The sequence below is a fragment of the Leptonotus elevatus genome, chromosome 12, assembly GCF_054856555.1.
Source record: "Leptonotus elevatus isolate MCC_2025b chromosome 12, RoL_Lele_1.0, whole genome shotgun sequence".
NCBI classification, from domain to species: domain Eukaryota; kingdom Metazoa; phylum Chordata; class Actinopteri; order Syngnathiformes; family Syngnathidae; genus Leptonotus; species Leptonotus elevatus.
The window spans coordinates 14,089,888-14,109,137 of NC_141250.1; the positions used below are offsets into that span (position 1 = coordinate 14,089,888).

Consider the following 19,250-nt stretch of genomic DNA (forward strand, 5'->3'; position numbering starts at 1 on the left):
TAGACCAGGGGTCACCAACCTTTTTGAAACTAGCGCTATTTCTTTGGTATGGATTAATGTGAAGGCCTACCAGTTTGAAACACACTTCTGACATTTGCTCAAATTACTGTTAACTAAATGAGACCTCATATTAACAATACAGATTTATGAATGTGAAGACACTGAATCATGCTAACGAATTCTCATAATTCTCAACAATGATTTAATGTTATATATCGGCTACCTGGTGAAATGACAATTTGGTGGCAGAAAGTCAGGTTTATAAAGTTACAACTACTCGGACCAAGTCTAAATACTCACACAGATAATCTAGCGTAATTTTGGTGAATTTGATTCTGAGCCTCGTGGATCTCAATCATTTCAATCATAAATATGACAACGAGCCACAGCGAAATTACCAACACTCGGTCTAACATGCCACCACACAGACTTATGCTGTACTGGGTTTGCGCCAGTCCATTATTTCTATCTTTGCAGGTGTTAACATTTTCTAATGATCACTTCTAAGACATTCCTAGGAAATCCCAATGTTCAATCACTGGTGAGTTTTAGGAACCCGCGGGCACCATCTTGGTGACCCATGTAATTAGACCATTTTCAACATCTCCAAAATCAGCCTAATTAAAAGACTTAAGACCGGACTGTTTAGTTGTTAAACCTCAGGCTATGCAATAAGGTTGTGAAGATTAACGTGATAGTTAACAATGTAACTTCTAACTCAATACAAGTCTGCCTAAAGCTTTGTGACCATCAAAGGACAACATACACGAGCCCTCATCTCAGGTGCTGGCAAGGTGAAGATTAGTGGGCAAGGGAGACAATTTGGAAAAACAGCTAAACATGGGAATGTCTATTAAACCCACACACAACAGATAGCAGTGTATAAATCCAGCCAAAAGGAGCACAGATTTAAAACCTAAAAGTACAAGAAAACTCCAAAAACAAACAAACAAACAAACAAACAAACAAACAAACAAACAAACAAACAAACAGACAGGTTGAGGTTATTGTGACTAACTGGCCACAAATATCTCCACTAAATAAGAAATAGTGTGAAATGCAGAATTTACGTTTAACTAGTAGTCCTTGAGGACCTTCAAACCTCATGATGGTTTTAACTTAAATAAATCAGAATTTTCCTGTAAAAGTATGTTCTTCCATAATATCAGTGTTCATAACTCAATGATTTGACCTTAAATGCATTTCCTGCTGACCTACATTTGAAGCCATGTCGACATCATCGCACAGGAGTGTAGCTTCGGGTGGTATACGCTTCAAAGTCATCCGGTGCACGTTGAGAATCTGACAAAATATCACACCTGTCATGACGCTTTAATATTTGGCCTACGTGGAGTTCAAACCTTGTTGGGCGTTATCTGTAGCTGGCCAGCAGAAAGGCACATCGAGACAGAGAAGGATGTTAGGATTAATTAGTGAAAAGGCAAACATCATGTCCGACGGTATGACATCGGACATAAGTCTGAATAAAGGCCAACCGTCCAGTCAAGCAGACAGACACAAGCCTCCTGTTTGGACTACAACAGGGTTATTCACAATGACATTTGGGATGTACGTTATGATTTTTTTCCCAGTGGTTAAATTGAATTTAATCCCAATCCCATACTGACTACGATGTGTACGTCTCAAATTGTTTTGTTGTAGGAAATATACAGCACACAGTCAGTAAGAATAGCAAATGACATCTCCTCCCCACCATATAAGAAAGGTACACATACCCATTTTTAACATCTTAACCGAAACCTGGCCTGGTGAGTGATGTGAGAGTTGCCGAAATACATTTTAGCATTAGCTGTTAACTGGCTAACCATTAGCCATTTAGCTCGTGTCTGGACGTACTTATTACATCTTTATTTTGCTACTGTTATAAAAAATAAAGCAATTACTGGCAGCTGTCGATGTTTGACCACGTGTGGGGGTCATTATAATAGGTTCAGGCTATGTTGAATTAGCTAACAATGTTTACATTAACTTGTGTTGCCAATCATAGACGTAGTGTTGTGAAAGCCAGTTTGTTTTTCAGTAGATCAACTTTGTTATCGTCTTTTGAAATGTGAAATGATCCCCAAATTTTGAAATTCTCTGTCTTATACACACTCTTTCCTCACTTTTAACACACCACATCACAGGATAATCGGTCAGGATGATCGGAAGGACAGGCTAATTACTGAAAAGTGTGTAGTCTGTTTTTCCCCCCTAAGAAATCCTGCTGAGAAATATAAATGAACCAGCCAGCACAAAATATGTCTAAAAATTGGGTCAAACATGGTTCCGAATTCCCCCTTTTTAATGAGGAAAAAGCCAGTTTCAAACATCCCTGTTGTTTCATTTATATTTGTAATATAGTTGCATCAAAGCCTTTTTCCCCCCTTGTCGTCTGTTGAATCCTCAATAGAGTTTTGGTAGTTGTTAGTGTCCTCGGGTATTGTTTATCATTTTCTTTCTAATTGTTCTTTTTTTATGATATACATTTTAAAAGTTTTCCTACAGAGTGCATACCATCACTCCTAATAGTAACTAGCTTATTTGTGTCTGTCACCTTAAAAGCAAGTTTAAAACTTTTGTTTTTTTTAGGGATTTTAAAAAACCCTCATAAAATTTGAGCTGCAATGTTATCTGTATGTTATTTCTGACAACAAACTTTTTTCAACATAAAACACTATGTATTAAGTTTGATTAAATCACATTCCGTTTATTTGTATTAAGTGAAATTATTTTGTGAGTAATGTTAGAAGACCATCTTTGTCACACAGACTGGAGATCGGTGAACAGGTCAGGTCCTGCGAAGGATTTATTTTACAGAATATTCCGGACATAAGCGAGTTTACAGAAGCACAGCTGCAGCTCCTCGCAAGTGTGTCGTTACAGCGGACTCACAGCATTCTTATACTATCTTGAAAAGCAGTATTACAACACCCCCTTTTCCCCAAGCCTCCAGCCCCCCTTCTCCCCTCAGCCAAGACAGACATCATTCAATACACATTGACAGATGGCCTTTTGATGTGGAAATATAGTAGGTCTAAGACCTGACGTCACCTAGCATAAGATAAGACTTACAAAGAAATCTTACTAACACATTGGCTTCAACCACAGACAAATGGCCCATTGTTGTGGAAATAGAGGAGGCCCTTCAGACATGACGTCACCTGGAGACATAATTCAAACACTCACTAAATTTAAACAGTTATGACTAAACTAAAACAGTTATAACTAAATCTGGGCAGAAAACCCTCAACAGTAACCACCTGCATACGCTATTCCCTGCAAAGTAATTAAAGCATACAAGCAAGGGAAATGAGGAGGCACGGACTCATTATGTGGCGGTCGTGGCCTAAAAGCCAGCTTGGTTAATTTTTCAGGGGAGTTTCCACTAATGCTTTCGAGACTGAGAAACATGACAAAAAAATGGCACACTTACGCTGCCAGCTAAGAGGGAAAGTCTATTTAGCCAAAGGCTTAAAGAGTGACAATTATTTCCACGATGACAGCTGCTTATCATTGTTACTGCAAAGAAAAGAATTTGAGTTCTTCATTAAATGATTGTGAATGTCTCTTGAAAAACAATATTTGTGGGACTTTCCCCCCTCCCCCCATAATCCTCATGTTCATAGCTGTTCATAATAAGAGGCCCTCGTGAAACTGTTTCAATGTGAGGGCTATGGTACAAGATCCACCAAATAACCTTTCAGAACTATGAGTCAGTCAGCCTATAGTTCTGTAAAATATTTATAAAAAGCTAAAAGCACACATGGACAATAACTGAACGAATGATGACGCCAATAAAAATCATATTGCATTTTGTGAGTTCGACTGAAAGCACTGTAACTTTTCTAGGAAATCTACTCAGACCTTCAAATGCGCACTGACGTCAGATTTTGAAGAAAGAACACATTTATTTTCAGATGAGTTGCTGAATCTTTCAACCTGAATGAGAAAATCGATCTTGTGATTGTGGCAAAAGTTTATAAGCGTTACTTTGCAAAGCAAATGGTCGTTTTGTTATTCTCTGCTTGAGAAATGTGACATTTTTCCAAAGGCAAGACTACGCTATTTTCTTTTCAGTAGGATATAAACTGCAAATTAAGCCCAATTTTTAGTCAGCGACTCACATTCTGAGTTGTGCTACGCTTAAAGATTAAACAGGCCATGAAAAGCGTCTTTTTTCCTCCTCAATCTGATCGGAACACAGGGCGTTCAGGGACGACAATTGTAAACTCAACTTTTTGTAGCATCAGACGGGCATTAGTGGTAGCGATCTAGAGTGCTTTAAATCCTATTTGGCAGACAGAAGTTTTTGTGTTGTTTGGCTGCTCTAAGTCCCGCGCTGCCCTCCTCTCAGACGGTGTTCCACAGGGTTCAATTTTGGGGCCCCTGCAGTTTTTCTTTGAGACATTTCCCTTACTGCGCCTGCAACAATGGATCAATGGTGTACACAAATGATATTATGCAGATAATTAAGTTTCCAGCACACTTCAAGCTATAATCAAAAGAGGATCATGTTGCATTGTGTGATTAGGGTTACAGTTGTTTTTGGCTCAGAAGATATACTAACTTCAACTTGTGTCAAACATGCATTTTTACCATTTGCAAGACTTGAATTGAAGGATATATTTTTAAAACCGCACATTGTATTCCCAGTGGAACCGTACACAGTGAATCATTTCATATTGCTTAAACATTTCAGCTCCCTGTGAGCAAAAAAAAGTGTATACTGATCGATTCCACATATACACTGAAATAAACAGACATTTTTTCCAGGGGAGCAAATTTGTCACCATTGCTTCTATTAACCACCGCACCCGAGACTGATCCCAAAAGCAAAGTGGAGGATAATTAGTCACTCTTGTCTCGGAGTGGGAAGGGCTGGGAAGCGATGTGACTGAAGGAAGTATCGATCCCTCGGAAAGGGAGCGGCGCAGCGTCAGGAGTCATGATCAATCTTGAAAGCCAACTCTCAATCTGTGAGGAAACCTGGGTGTGTTATATGAGGAAACATTCTCTCTGCCATACACACGCAATACACCTTTGTGAGCGCGTGTGCAGGAGCAGGCCCATTAACACTCCCAACAGCCTGCTGTATGACTTGTCAGAAAGAGACAAATGTCTGTGTGACTAAAAGACTCCCAGGGGTTATATGGAAGAGGGGGGAGCTGTGGTGCGGTGATGGGGGGAGAGGGGGGGGGGTAGGGTTAGGGCGCTTAGAGGTACCACCACAGCATTGCAAGCCGTTATCGTCCGCCCTCCTCATCCGACTAAACACTTCAAGTCGCCACTGAAAATGGCAAGCCACCAAAAAAATGGCAAGGCAAGGCAAAAATATAAACCGTTTGCATATCGGTGTGATCCTATCACAGGTGGTCTTCATCTGATAAGACAGGGGAGATGCATATCAGCGGGAGCGGTAATTCATCTTTCTGTGATATGCTGGAGCAGAAAGGAGGAAGTGCAGAGGGTTTGGTGCAAGTTGCAGAGGCAGCAGTCCTCCTTTGAGTTTGTGTTGTTCACTTATTGCACAAAGGAAGCCGGTTATGGCCTGGCTAATGTTTGTCTATCTGCAGACTTAATACATGAGACTTGGACTGGAGGGTGCAATAAGTGGGCAAAAGACCAACCCATTTAGTTTTAGAGGAAAGCAGCAAGGGCGTGATGTGTCCAATGTCATTTGGGCAATAGAAGGTTTCTGTGTCTTTTTTTTTGTAAGACCCAAATTTAGAGTGTTTGGCCTCGGCGGATGTTTGTGGTCTACAAAATACCATTTGGAATCATGTTTTTTTTGTGTTTTAGTTAACAGAAATCTGGAATCTATTACTTTCTGGACGGAACATATCACATTTTTTACCTCTCACTTTTGTTACTTCTGGTTAATTTGCTCACATGGCTTGAGAACAACGAACTGACTGATCTCAATTAATTTTTTAAGAGGAGGCTTGCATGGACCTCAGAAGGACCAATTGGGTTTTGGTGTGAATCTAATTATTTATATAGAAAACTTTGTAATCCACGCTGAACAAAACAGGCCTGGAGCAACCCTGTCCATAATTGGCACTAGTTGCTAGGCTACCAAACAGATAGTAGCCTGGTGCCTTTTCACGCCAGTTTAAACGTCAAGTGGTTACAATTTACGAGGAGGAAGGGGCGTGAGACAAGTGAAGCATACAGTATGTGGCTATGCTACATTACATGCGAAGCTATATTATATTATTTTAACACTAGAAATGTCTAGCGTTAAAAATGCTAAAATCACGCTTCGACCACAACTTGGTGGAGATCACAGTCTTGTGTCCCAAACATCGGGACTCTGTATTTATTAAAGTTTTCTCCATTTTCTCCATGTTGTTTATTGTACAGCTCTGGCCAAATCTCTTGTTGTTGTCACCCTTTCTCAATTCAGGCATGCTAGCTGTTAGCGCTACTACGGCAAATGCCCACACAGCACATACACAATGAATGGGTTGGTTTAATGGAGCACTACGCTCAGCTAAGTGCAGTGTGAAAATTGTATTTTCAGGGTTATTCGCCTTTGGTTGTTCCATGCTTTTCTCATTCCAGTCATGCCCTCTATTTAAAACAGTTGGCACAGTTTCATTAATTTCTACGATCGCATTGTTTGGGTGGATGCGAAAACATTGAGGCGCGCTAACGTGTTTGGAATTTCACCACACAAATGACGCCAATTTGAGTGTAATAGGAAACGGACGAGGGAAATATGAGAAAGAAACCTGTAGTCACAGCGTGGGTGTGCGCGTGTCATGTTTGTTCATGTCTGGGATGGTATATTATTGTCGCCTCCGGGGTTGACGTGCAGCTCACATGACGTTACATATTAAGCTGCAAAGACACACACACACACACACGGCAGTGCAAGTGTAGACGGCTAATTGACAGGCTGTTGGGGACTGAGCCAGGCCGGATAGCCAGTCACTTTCACGCTCCCACCCTCATCGTTACCCACCGCCACGTGTGTTTGTGTGTGTGGGTGTGTTGTGGAGTAGTGTGGATGCATTGAACCCACTGGGGAAGTGCTTGTCACTCTTACACTTTTCTGCTCATGTACATGGCTCATTTCTTTAGACACACACACACATATATACATTGCACAAACCACACACTTGCTGAACTTACTGACATGTTCAGAATGTGTTTCCCGAGGTAATGATCATAACAGCATGTTACTTTCCACACCCAAAAAGACGCGGCAATCTGCATGCATTTTGGATAGCAGGTAGACATTTATAACAAAAAATAAATACATAAGAATTCAACAAGGATGAGTGAGCATAATTGCTCATCTGAGCGAAGGCACATTTGTTTTTTTTCTTATGACCCATAATCAATCCGGCTTGTTGGTGTGAATAATTCTTTTAACGGTCTCTGCAACTAAAAGTGTGAATTAGGCTAAATAGGAGTTGCAAACCTGCTAACCCTGGAGGAATTGTAAACATTAATGATGATTAAATAGTGGATCACTGCATTATGAAATAAGGCGAGCTCTTGTGCCACATAACCCTCGAGTTGGTCAGAATTGTGCGTGTATTTGTGTGCAATTTCAGCTCATTATTTAATGAGAGAAAAACAATTGAATTACACTTTTCTATTCTGCGCTTGAAGCGCCAAACATTTTCTTCGAGCCCTATTTACAGCAAAGCCATATAGAAAGAAACTCCGAACTATGCTGCGCTGTCATTGGTTAAATCCACATCACGTGATTTATGGACGCGACGTCGTTAACACGCGACTCCATTTCATCCATGGCTTCTGCTGGAGCTTTAGTCAGTTTTTGTCCTTTTGTGAGTAGATTTTGGGCGATTTTTCACGAAATGTTTTGTTGCGCATCTGTAGGTTGTTTCAGACATTGCATGCAGATTTATTGGCCAACATCTATTTGAATTTAAAACAGTGCTTATTATCTTATTGATTACAATTCAATTAATTAGAAAGCCTCTAATGAAATACATTGTCTTAATGGAGTCTCACCAGTCGTCATTAGACATTACTTTGTCCGGAGAAATGTGCTTGGAGACCCTTAAGTGCTCCACTACAACCCGCTGCTTCAAACAGGTGAAATTTTGCGCAATTTTAGAAAATGCTTGACTCCACAATGTTTATGCTTTAGAGTTTGAAAAGCAATACAACAAAAGTTGTTTTTGGAATCTAAACATTGTGTGTGAAATGGTGATTTACTTGAAGAGCGGTTCTCACTCTCACCACAATGGGTGGGGGGGGGGGGGTGGAGCCCATATTATTAAAATAACAACAACACACAATGCCTTGAGAGTAACAATATGTTCTGTCAGTTCCCTTCAGAGGCAGAGAGAGCAGCACAAATGTGAACCCAGATTTTAATAGATTACCTCACAAACTACCTCTTAGCTGTTTAGTTAGCTCCATGAATATATGCAGAAGGGATCTGTCCTTGCTGAGAGCAAAATCTAATAATGCATCAGCAAACACAACTAGGAGTCAGAGCAAACCAATCAAGAGCGCTGTCCAGGAAAAAAAAAAAGAAAGAAAAAAAAAAGAAACGCCAAAGGGCTTGCAGCTCATCTTTCTGACAGCTCCGCACAATAGATTTACAATTAAGCCGTGTTAGGCTGGGAAGAAAAGTATTCTATTTATTCATGGCTCGTTGAATCCGCTTTATCTTGTGTGATTAAACAAAGTCAACAAGGTAATCTGTAATTAATAAGAAGACCTGTATTAAATAATCAAAATGAAAAGAAAAGGTAAAATACATCCATTTTGCGCGGCAATATAGTCCCTTTCATAAATTAGAGCAGTCAGACAAATGTTTGCAGACTGTGAGCTGTTTATTAATATGCACCTTTTGAAATGGACGGGGACTAATGGCCTTCTGTCATGAATAATTCACTTAAAAATAGAATGGAAAGAATCTGACATGATTTAAAAAAAAAAAAAATAATAATAATAATAAGTCGTCTATAATATAGGTCCCTCAGGAAGCAGCACATCCATGTGGCTGTTGCCGAAAGGAAACATCTGGCGCACCCGTAATGATCAATAGGGAGAAAACACATTCCAACAAGCCAATCCATGAAGTGCTTCCCCATGAGGGTGGAAGTAATGGCTGAGGTGCAATGGGTTTGTACACGTTTGGATGTGATTAATAGGGCATCACCACTAATAATGACTTCCTTCTATTTTTCCCCGGCTCATAACAAATGGCATGAAAGCTGGTTGTTGTTGTTTTTTATTATTATTATTATTCCTACAAAACACCCATGCTTTCTGCTCACACTATTCCCTGACCCAATGCTGCCGTAACACCTCAGCCATGTTCCCAAGTCCGAACTCGGAGTAAGTGATTTGTCAGGCGCGGAGGCGAGCAAGTGGCGCTGTAACAAATCTAAGCGACAGCCTCCCAAAATGCAGATGCACTCGATCACAGAGGCTGACAGAGAGGAACAAGCAGCTTCGGGATCCGATGAAGTCACCCGGAGTCCAAGAAAAGTGCTAATAGACGCTTCACTGGCTGACATGTGACTGACATTTACGACATGACACATGCTGAAATACAAGTGGGAGGGATACTGCTTATGGCACAATATCAAACTTTAAAGCAATATTGTCACTACAAACTGCTTTTTTTTTCTCCCTTGCGAGGGATCGTGTGCACTTTAGTCTGTCGGTACATCTAAAAGACGCAATTACCTGTGACGTTAGGTAATCCCCGTTTAGGAAATGGACGTGCATGAATAAGAGAAAGAAAAACAATGAATTATTTGTGTGTGATTTAAAAAATAAATTAAAGGCATTGCACTGCCTTTGCCGTATCAATATTGAACACACGCCGTAAAGACTTGACACGCGCGCTTTATCAACACTAAAGCAATTGCATATTCCAAAAAAAAGATGAGGGAATCCATCTCCTGTGAGGATGGTGCCTTTAATAACGACTGTCAAAAACAACAAGAAACTCTCTCTCTTTCTTTCTCTCTCTCTCTCTCTCTCTTCCACACACAAACACTCACTCGCGCCCATTCGCACGGAGGTTGTTTCATCCCTTTTAGTCAATCTGGCTAATGCAAAAATCATGTTATATCTGTCTTTAAATATTTAAACTCAACAGCAGCGCGATTGAAATACAACGTTGAAGACACATTACTCTCCTCTCAGAAGGGAGAGAGAGAGAGAGCGCAACAGAGAGACAAACACGAGACGAGGCTATTTTTGACGACAATTGTATTTGCCGTGCACTCTCGGTGCGAGGAGGCAGCTTCAGAGAAGGGTGAGCTGGGGGAAAAGCACGCGCGTGCCACATACGGCAGCTTTTGCTTTTTGGTCTTTTGATAGCAGCCTCAGATATTTGTCATAGTTGACGGCGGCGTAGATTGCAACACTGTTGCTGCGTTAAACTTCGCGAGACGAGAAGGTGGCTCACTGATGGAGCTTGAGTCATGAATCATGTATGAAGAAAAGGATCATAGGGGGACACACGCACACACACACACACACACACACACACACACACACACACACACACACACACACACACACACACACACACACACACACACACACACACACAAGTGATGTCTCCCTTCCCTTCCACATGAACTGGTTTTGTATGAACAGGATGAGACTTTCAAAAACTGTTCTCAAAAGATGTGTGCAATTAAAGCACACATGTCAAACTCCGGTCCTTGATGGCCACTATCCTGCGTCGTTTGGATATTTCTCTCCTCCAACACACCTGATTCAAATGATCAACTCATTATTAATTCTGATTGTTTGAATCAGGTGTGTTGGAGGAGCTCATTAACCTGATCAACTTGTTAATAATTCTGATCCTTTGAATCAGGTGTGTTTGAGGATAGATAATGATTAAGACATAGGTGTCAAACTCCGGTCCTCGAAGGCCGCAGTCCTGCAGGTTTTGAAGGTTTCCCTTGTCCAACACATGCTGATTCCAATCAGCAGGATCGTTATCAGGCTTATGCAGAGCTTGCTGATGAGCTGATCATATAACAGCTGTGTTGGAGAACGGAAACATCCAAAACCTGCAGGACTGCGGCCCTCCAGGACAGGAGTTTGACACCTATGGATTAGGATAAATAATGAGCTGATCATTTGAATCAGGTGTGTTAGAGGACGGAAACACTTCAAATATGATCTGGATCATTAATGAGCTGATCATTTGAATCAGGTGTGTTGAAGGAAGGAAACATCTCAAATGTAATCTGGATCATTAATGAAACCAATCATTTGAATCAGGTGTATTGGAGGAGGGAACAATCTCAAATATGATCCTGCCACTATCCTGTATCCTGTATGTTTTAGATGGTTCCTTAATCAGGATCAGGGTAATTAATGAGCTCATCATTTGAATCAGGTGTGTTGGAGGAGGGAACCATCTAAAACATACAAGAGTTTGACACCTGATTCAAATTATCTGCTTATGATCCTGATCATTTCAATCAGGTGTGTTAGAGGACGGACACATCTAAAACCTGCAGGATAGTGGCCATCGAGGACCAGAGTTTGACATCTGTGTATTAAAGATATGTAAGATATATTTCCCTATGAATTGACTTCATAAAGTTAAGATAACGCGGAGGTGGAATCCGGTCCAAGAACGTGTGAGAACTTTGAGAAACTTTCCCCACTCACCACAGTGAAGTCCTCCGCGGAGCAGTTCTGCCCGCTGAAGTTGCAGCTCATGAGCATCTCGTCCAGCTGATGTCCCGTCCTGTTGAATATGTCCTGCATGTCAGGGGCAGGGTACATCAGATCGGTGGGCTTGTGCCCGTCCCTATTTTTGGGGGGCAGCCCCGTCAGGTTGGCCAGGTGGTAGATGTCGGCATCGGTGAGCGCGGAGAAGCGAAAGCGATTGATGTTGCAAATGGTCACGGCAGGGAAAACCATTTCTGGGCTCGCCTCTTCGTTCAGGGCTGTGACATGCGGGTGCTCCAGGTAGGAGATGGCACATTTCGCCGCCTGGTACACAAAGAGTGCCAGTGAAGTGAGGAAGGCAAGAGCCCACAGAGTCTGCCGGATACCAAGTCGTCCAGAGACAAAGATGTGATTAATCCCATGCAGGGAGCAGGAGTTTGCAAACCCAGCCAAGTCCTTGGCCGGAGGTGCGCAGCTCTCCTCGATCAGACTCTCCTTGTCCCCATCCTGCTTGTTTTTCTGCTTCTCATCCTCCTCTGCAAACTTGATTTTGCAAACAAATTCGATAGGCATGGGGGCAGCCAGGTCTGCGATTGTTTGTTTGTTTGTTTGTTTGTTTTAATAGCAGCTACCGAGCCCCGGATCACCTCCTCCTTTGACTTCCTTGGCGTTTGCGCTCCGAGCAAGAAACAACTCCAGAAAGAAGAGAGAAATGGAGAAGAGTTTGCTGCTGCTGATGCTGCTGCCGTCGCTGCCTGCGCTGTGACTGATAGTGGTGGTGCTGCTGCTGCTGCTGCTGCTGCTGCTGCTGCCTCTACCGCGGCTCCTTGTGACCAGAGCGCTGCTGCTGCTGCTGTGTTGCTTTGCTCTCAACGCTTGTCTCACTACTTGATCAGCTCACACGCTCTCGCTTATCAGCCGTAATACAGCTGTCAACAAAGAGAAGAGAAAAAAAAAGATAAATAAATAAACACCTTGAACCGACGCAAGTAAATGCAGCACACTGAGTCGGGCTAAAATAAGAAGGGAGTGCTTAATAATTTATAAGAAGGTCGCGTGGTGATTATTTCCCCCTCAGTGGCGCAAGTTGCAACTTGCTGTGGTCATCCATGTGAATCCCGGAGACAACCCCCAACCTCACACACACATACACACGCACGCACGCACAGCCGAGTCACCTTGTTCGGGCGGCTCTCCCACTTTACGACAAGAACAAAGGATACTGTCAAATGTTGCCACAAACATTCTATGTTTGATTTGAATTTTAAGTGGCCCAATATATTATGAAAAGTCTCTTGGAAAGGTCTAATACCTCTGCCAGAAGAGATCCTTTGGTTTGTTCGTACACAAAAGACAAGAAAGATTTTCATGAAACTTTGTAGAGGGATGGCTCGTTGAATTCTGATGTTGAGGAATTCATTTTCACGGCTCTCGGTCTGGCTTACTATATACTTAAAAACTGCCCCTCTGTAAAATGTTCTCTTTTGCCACTTCATGACTTGAAACAGAACCCAGTGAGTGGCGCACTTGGGCGTCCGGCGCGAGTCTCTCCTGAACGATGGATGCGAGCAGACAAACAAAGAAACAACTCAAATAGCCGAAGTCTGTGCACGACTGAATATCATTCTAGTTGAGATAGAAAGAAGCATACTGTAGGTTCAGGAGTGTACAAGGCTACTGATATCTATCTTTAACAGGCTATCATGTCTGTCAGCGCTAAATGTCCATAAATCTCTGGGGGGGCGAACGTTTGAGAAGCTAGCGAATGTTGAGTTCTCGTCAGAGTTTGTTCAAGGTGTTTTTAATGTTTTTTTCAAGAAAGACCGTTAAACGGGTAGTCCAACTTATGAATGAATTAATTAATTAAATTTTTTCAAACACACATATATATATATATATATATATATATATATATATATATATATATATATATATATATATATATATATATATATATATATATATATATATATAACAAGGAAAAGAAGAGAGAAAAAAATCTACTCAAGGATATTAAAAATCATATAAAACAAAAACATAATCTATACACATGTTCGAAAAAAAGGAGTAGAAAAGAAGTAAACACTTTTTAACTCCTACCTCTACCTACTTCTATGTAACTTAATGAAACATTCTCAAACAATAAGACTCAAACATCATTCAAAACACAGTCCTGTACATTCATTCATAAAACAAAGCAAATAATCCCTGCACGGACACCAAAGCGCCTTGATATTTGACATATTTAAGGCGTAAAATATGACAAATAAACATTTCATGACAATAATATTTTATATGCGACCTCATTAGTTTAAACATGACATTCTGAATAATATTACATGTGTGGAATATGATTTATGGCTCAAAAGCCTTTTTTTTTTATCAATCTCAGGGGGCGGCCATTTTGCTACTTGCTGTTGACTGAAGATGACATCACATTTGCTCAGGGCTCAGGCAACGGCCAATCACAGCTTACCTGTGTTCTGAAGCTGGGCTGTGATTGGTTGTCACCTAAGACCTGAGCAAATGTGATGTCATTTTCACTTGATAGCAAGCGACAAAATGGCCGCCTTCAGATATTGATAAAAACTGCTGGATTTGTACTCATATTCTACTAATGCAATATTAACCAGAATACCGTATTTAGACTAATAGGGCTGCATAGGACATTTGGGGGGGGGGGGGGGGGGGGGGTTCTTCTCTCTAGGCAAGCAGTCTGGCAAACATTTATCAAACCTTGAACAAACCCTGACAAGAAACATTGGCTAGCTTCGCAAATGTTTGACCCTTCAGTAGGATATGACTTAAGAAATGAAGATCAAAAGGGGTGGCCCATTATTAGAAAATGATCAAATGACTCCCCGTGTCATCCACTGATCACTGCTCAAGATGTTGAAATCAAGAGTACGTTCGGAAATTCCAAACACGCGACCGAAATCTACACTGGAGATAGATGCGTGCGTTCCAAAAGGCAGAGCGCGCTCTCTTGATTTGCGAACGGCCATTATTGTGGGTTGTTTGATGTTGAACAGCTGCGATAAAGGCGATCTGTCTCCCCAGTCAGAGCAGCCGCAGTTTGCTCTGGCACTCCCAAATTGAGGCGTTCTGAATAACCGAACAGCAAGTTTCCAAACAGTATGGAGTGTAGCAGCGCACATGTTCGAACGCACTTTAAGTATCGAACTGCCACTATCCATCCATTTTTAAGTACAAATATTTTTGTACAATTTATGACTCAGTGCTGTTAATGGCCCTTTTTTCCAAGATGGCAAACCAAATTATGCAAATACCAGGCACAGAGCCTTAATGCACGCTCTTTCCTTTGAGATGGCATTAGTCATGCGGGTCACATCGCAAGGGGCTGTGACCGCAAGAGAGAAGTCCCATTTAAATGTGAATTAAACCATTTGAAGCACTCCTGCTGATTCCAGATCAGAATTCGAAAGGCATAGGGTATCACAAATCTATAAAAGATCGCAAAAGAAATCTGTGCCAAGTGCCTTCATGCTTTCGTCAAGTCTTGGTGTCGTGACCCTTCGCCACCGTTATGTTATATCAAATACATCTAGCCAAAATCAGTAGCCAATGAGAAAATATGTGATAACAAAAAAATGCTTTAAATTGAAGTAAAGCCATATGTAATGGTAAATTTATAGCAATGTGAAGCCAGTGAAAAGATTCATCATGTTACAGCAGCAGTTTTATGTCTTTAAAGGGGATACATTATAGAAAATTGACTTTTTAATGGCTTGTACAGTGTACAAATAGTTGGAGCTCCAGAGTGCCCGCATATCCATCAAGTGTGAAATTGAACAAGCAAGTAAATATTTTGTCTGGAAAATGTGTCTGTGAGTGTTGGCTCCATGTGTAAAATGTACCTTATTGTCTTCATGGGCATTTTAGTATTTATTATGATTTACTCGACAAAAGAGACGTGCTCATGTGGACGTGGGAAGTTGCTGATACCTATTTTAAACGCCAACTTTATCTGATAAACGTGCTGTGTTATGGGATATTGTATTGCGCGAGGCGGCCATGTTTCAGCTTCGCCTCTGGCAGCAGGCACGGGAGGTCTTGCTACCCGACCACCCAGTGTTTTATGTGGCTATTCCCACAAGATGCTGGGCTTATTTACAGCCACGCAGAGGGAACCAAAGCTCACAGCACATGCCATGGCTGAGTATCAAATGAAAATAAAAGCATACAGCCACATCTGGCACATAAAAAAACGGAAGGACTCACGGACTGGTTGGCATTTCTACATGCGTCCAACACGATTTTACTCAAACGCAAGGGCTTTTCTTGCCCGGGCCCAAAAATGAGACCGAATGAATGAAATGTGACCTTCAAGTTGTGTCTGTCATTTTGCACAACAATTTTTTTTTTAAGGATGCTGGACCTTTACAGTATATCTTTATATTGAATGCCGAAGCCATTTAGCAATTCCAATACGTGAATACGATTTCTCCTTTTGATGCTCAAGTATCAGCGCTGAATGAATATGTGGACAGAAAGTAAAAGAAGGTTTTTAAACTGCTCACTTTAGTGCATTTATCGGGGAATGAAATAAAAGAGAACATAGAAGTGGAAGATATGAATGGATTATATATATGCTCCCAAGGGAAGCAGCTGATTATCATCTCGTTCAGAAAGCTCCATCTATTGGACGTGTGCGTTTAAATGCCGCAGTGCAGCTTTCTTGCTTAAGCCAGAAGGACTAAGTAGACACATGACTTGCATGACCAATAATTATCACCATCCATCCTTTTTCTATACCACAATCCTAATCCAAGATAGCTTCACTGGACTAACAATTGTGACATTATGCAATTTTAATTTGTTTGATGGACATTTTAGTTAGATTGAGAAAACAATATTTCATGTGAGAAATGATTATCAGACTGAATTCTGTCATTAACGGTTGTGTATGGACAAAAACATTTGAATATAAACTGTAACACAAATCATCGAAAGTTGAGCGCCGTACAAATTTGCATATCTCCACAAACAAATATAATAACCAATTGCAGTCTAAAGATGAAAAGTTTTACATTTATCGACCAGATGTACAAAAAAAAAACGCATATGATTGCAGTACAGCTGTTGTAGATAAACAATAAATCGCAGATTAATAGTGGGAAGAAATAAAAGTTATGCGTAAAAATAATTGTCACTTGTCAGAACACGTGTCCATGTGAACAAGCCACCAAGTTGTATGTCTTCATCTATCTGTCCATGCAGTTGCAATCATTTGAAATGACTGCATTAAGATAAAGTTGAACTGTTGTTTACGCGTGCCTCGTTTTCTGATGGAGGTGAGCGAGAAAAAAAAAAGTTTTCCACTCATTACAATTCAGTAAGAAAGGTGCAGCCGCAAGATATGCCTCCGCTCACGTCACACAAATATGATACATTCGGTACACAATCAGCTCAACTTTTCCGACCTGCCGGCGTGTGGCTTCTATTTGACAGGTACTAATGTGGTGAAAACAAATAATGACGACGTAACGCAACAGAAGACGCCGCTTGCCTCACGCACTCACGCGCGCAGGTATCAGTGGTCAACAGAAAGTACAGCCGAGAGAAATGTCAAATTTGCATAAAAGCCACTAAATATTGTATTTCTTGTTGTTCCCTGCACCCCATGTTTGAAGGAGCAGTTGTGTCGACTGCAGAGCGCAGGCTGATATTTGCTCTTTGTTTTTTTTTTGTCTTTAAGCAAACACCATAGGTCACGGCTCAGTAAAAGGAACATTTAAATCAAGTTGTTACCATTTGATAATGAAATGCATTGAATGGTGCTCGGGCCTGCTGTACAGTGGACAACGCGGCTGAATGCGACTGAACGATTCGGCCACTAGTTGTGCTGCAATTGAAATTGGAATCGCAAGTGAATGCGTGATATGATGGCCAATTAAAAAAATGCACCGTCATGTCAACTTTTACAGCAAAAATGACATTTCTGCCAAATTGCCAAAACGTTGTACCTCCAAAATCGTTACTTTTCAGGAAACCGTTAATGGTGCATCATCAGAGACGGCAAGCCATTTTCAACACTTCAGATTGGTCAATAACTCATAAAAAATGACACCCACGTGTGTAGACTAAACAGAAGTATAGATAAAAAAAAAATTTAAACAATTATTTGGTCCGACGCCAGCAATTTGCTTCTGAGCAGATCTGTGAGGAAAAAAACTAAAAATAAAATCACCCGATACTTCACGATAATCGCTCAGGATAATATTTCAGACACACCTGATAATCAGGCCCTTTCTGATCTTGATTGCAAGAGAGTGAAAAAAATAAAAAAAACACACTCAAGTCTGCCCAGATTGTTGCTCTGTGTTTACCTCACTTTAGAAACAGCCTCCATATCTCCATTCAGTTTCCAGGCAGCCCTTTCCTAACAAGCACATTTTGAAAAGGCTCCACATGAGTGGAATTATGGTCCAGTCGGTCAACTCATTAGAAATGCAAGGAGCAGGCTTCAAATTTTGTTTACACCAAATGATCAAGCTGCGGGAGGGCGGCATGACCGCAGGTGTTGAGACAGAAGGATCAAAGGAAGCCATTGAACGTGGACACACACGGCGGTTCAAATGCACGTGTGACGTTCAACTCGGTCGAAGGTACTGAGCGCAAAGGAGGATTTGCAGACCTCACCACTTCATTTTAACTGCAGAACATTTGAGTTTGACTGGCGCTTTCATCTCAATGGAAGTGCTGAAATGAAGTGGGAAGGTAACAAGACATAACAGTTTAGTGCAGCTTTTGAGAGCATGCATTTTTGCTACCATGCTCAAATAGCAGATGAAAGTCGGAGGATCCACTTCCTAATGAGAGCTTTCATTATTACGGCTGTCCTAACTGCTGTAGGATTGCACGTGTATTCATTCTCTCTATATGTAAGAACACACAGCCCAAAGGGAAGAGAAAAAGCGACCCGAGCTTGTGAAGTGGACTGAGGAATTGCCATGCTTTGCACACGAGTGCAAAGAGCAGGGTTCAATGATTTCAGATGGCCCCGAGCGTTGTGTCTCTTCAAGTCAGCAAGCTGCTGTGTGCAACAAAGTCACATTTTTTGCTACTCATACACCCCATTTACGTTAAGAACTAAATTATTAAAGAAAAGGAAATAAGCGCAGTGAATGTGACCAACACGTCATTTGCCATCAGTTAGCAACAAACTGCAGAATACGCCAGAAAATTTGAGTACCACTTATTGTCACACCCATCTAGGTGGGGCGAAAATCGTTCTCCGCATTTGACCCATCCCTTGAAGGGAGCGGTGAGCAGTAATGTGATTACCCTTTCAAATATATTACAAATAATTGTTTTTACTAGTGATAGACCAATATGTTAGGAGAACCGATATTTTAAGCCGATATTCATTTGCCGTAAAAGAGAAAATATTAACGTCAATTTTGTTTGTGGTTAACTGTGTTGAAATGCCATTGAGCATGTTTGTTAAAACACATTTTCAACACTTTGAAGGTTTTTCCTTTAATTCACATATCGTCACCCTCTTAAAATAATTGGCCAAGTCATTTTTTTGCATTTCCATGATGCAAAAAAATCGGAAAAAATGACTTAGTCGATAT

General features: G+C 41.1%; 1 protein-coding gene across 1 annotated transcript in view; it reads right to left on the reverse strand.

The window, feature by feature from the left end:
- The window catches only part of asic4a (acid-sensing (proton-gated) ion channel family member 4a), a 91,843-nt gene extending 79,233 nt beyond the window's left edge, over window positions 1-12,610 (reverse strand). Inside the window, exon 1 of the mRNA XM_086091876.1 lies at window positions 11,647-12,610. Within this exon, the coding sequence (XP_085948002.1) occupies window positions 11,647-12,222 (576 nt within the window). The 5' untranslated portion in view covers window positions 12,223-12,610. The remainder of the gene's footprint in view (window positions 1-11,646) is intronic.
- Between the last annotated feature and the right edge of the window lie 6,640 nt (window positions 12,611-19,250).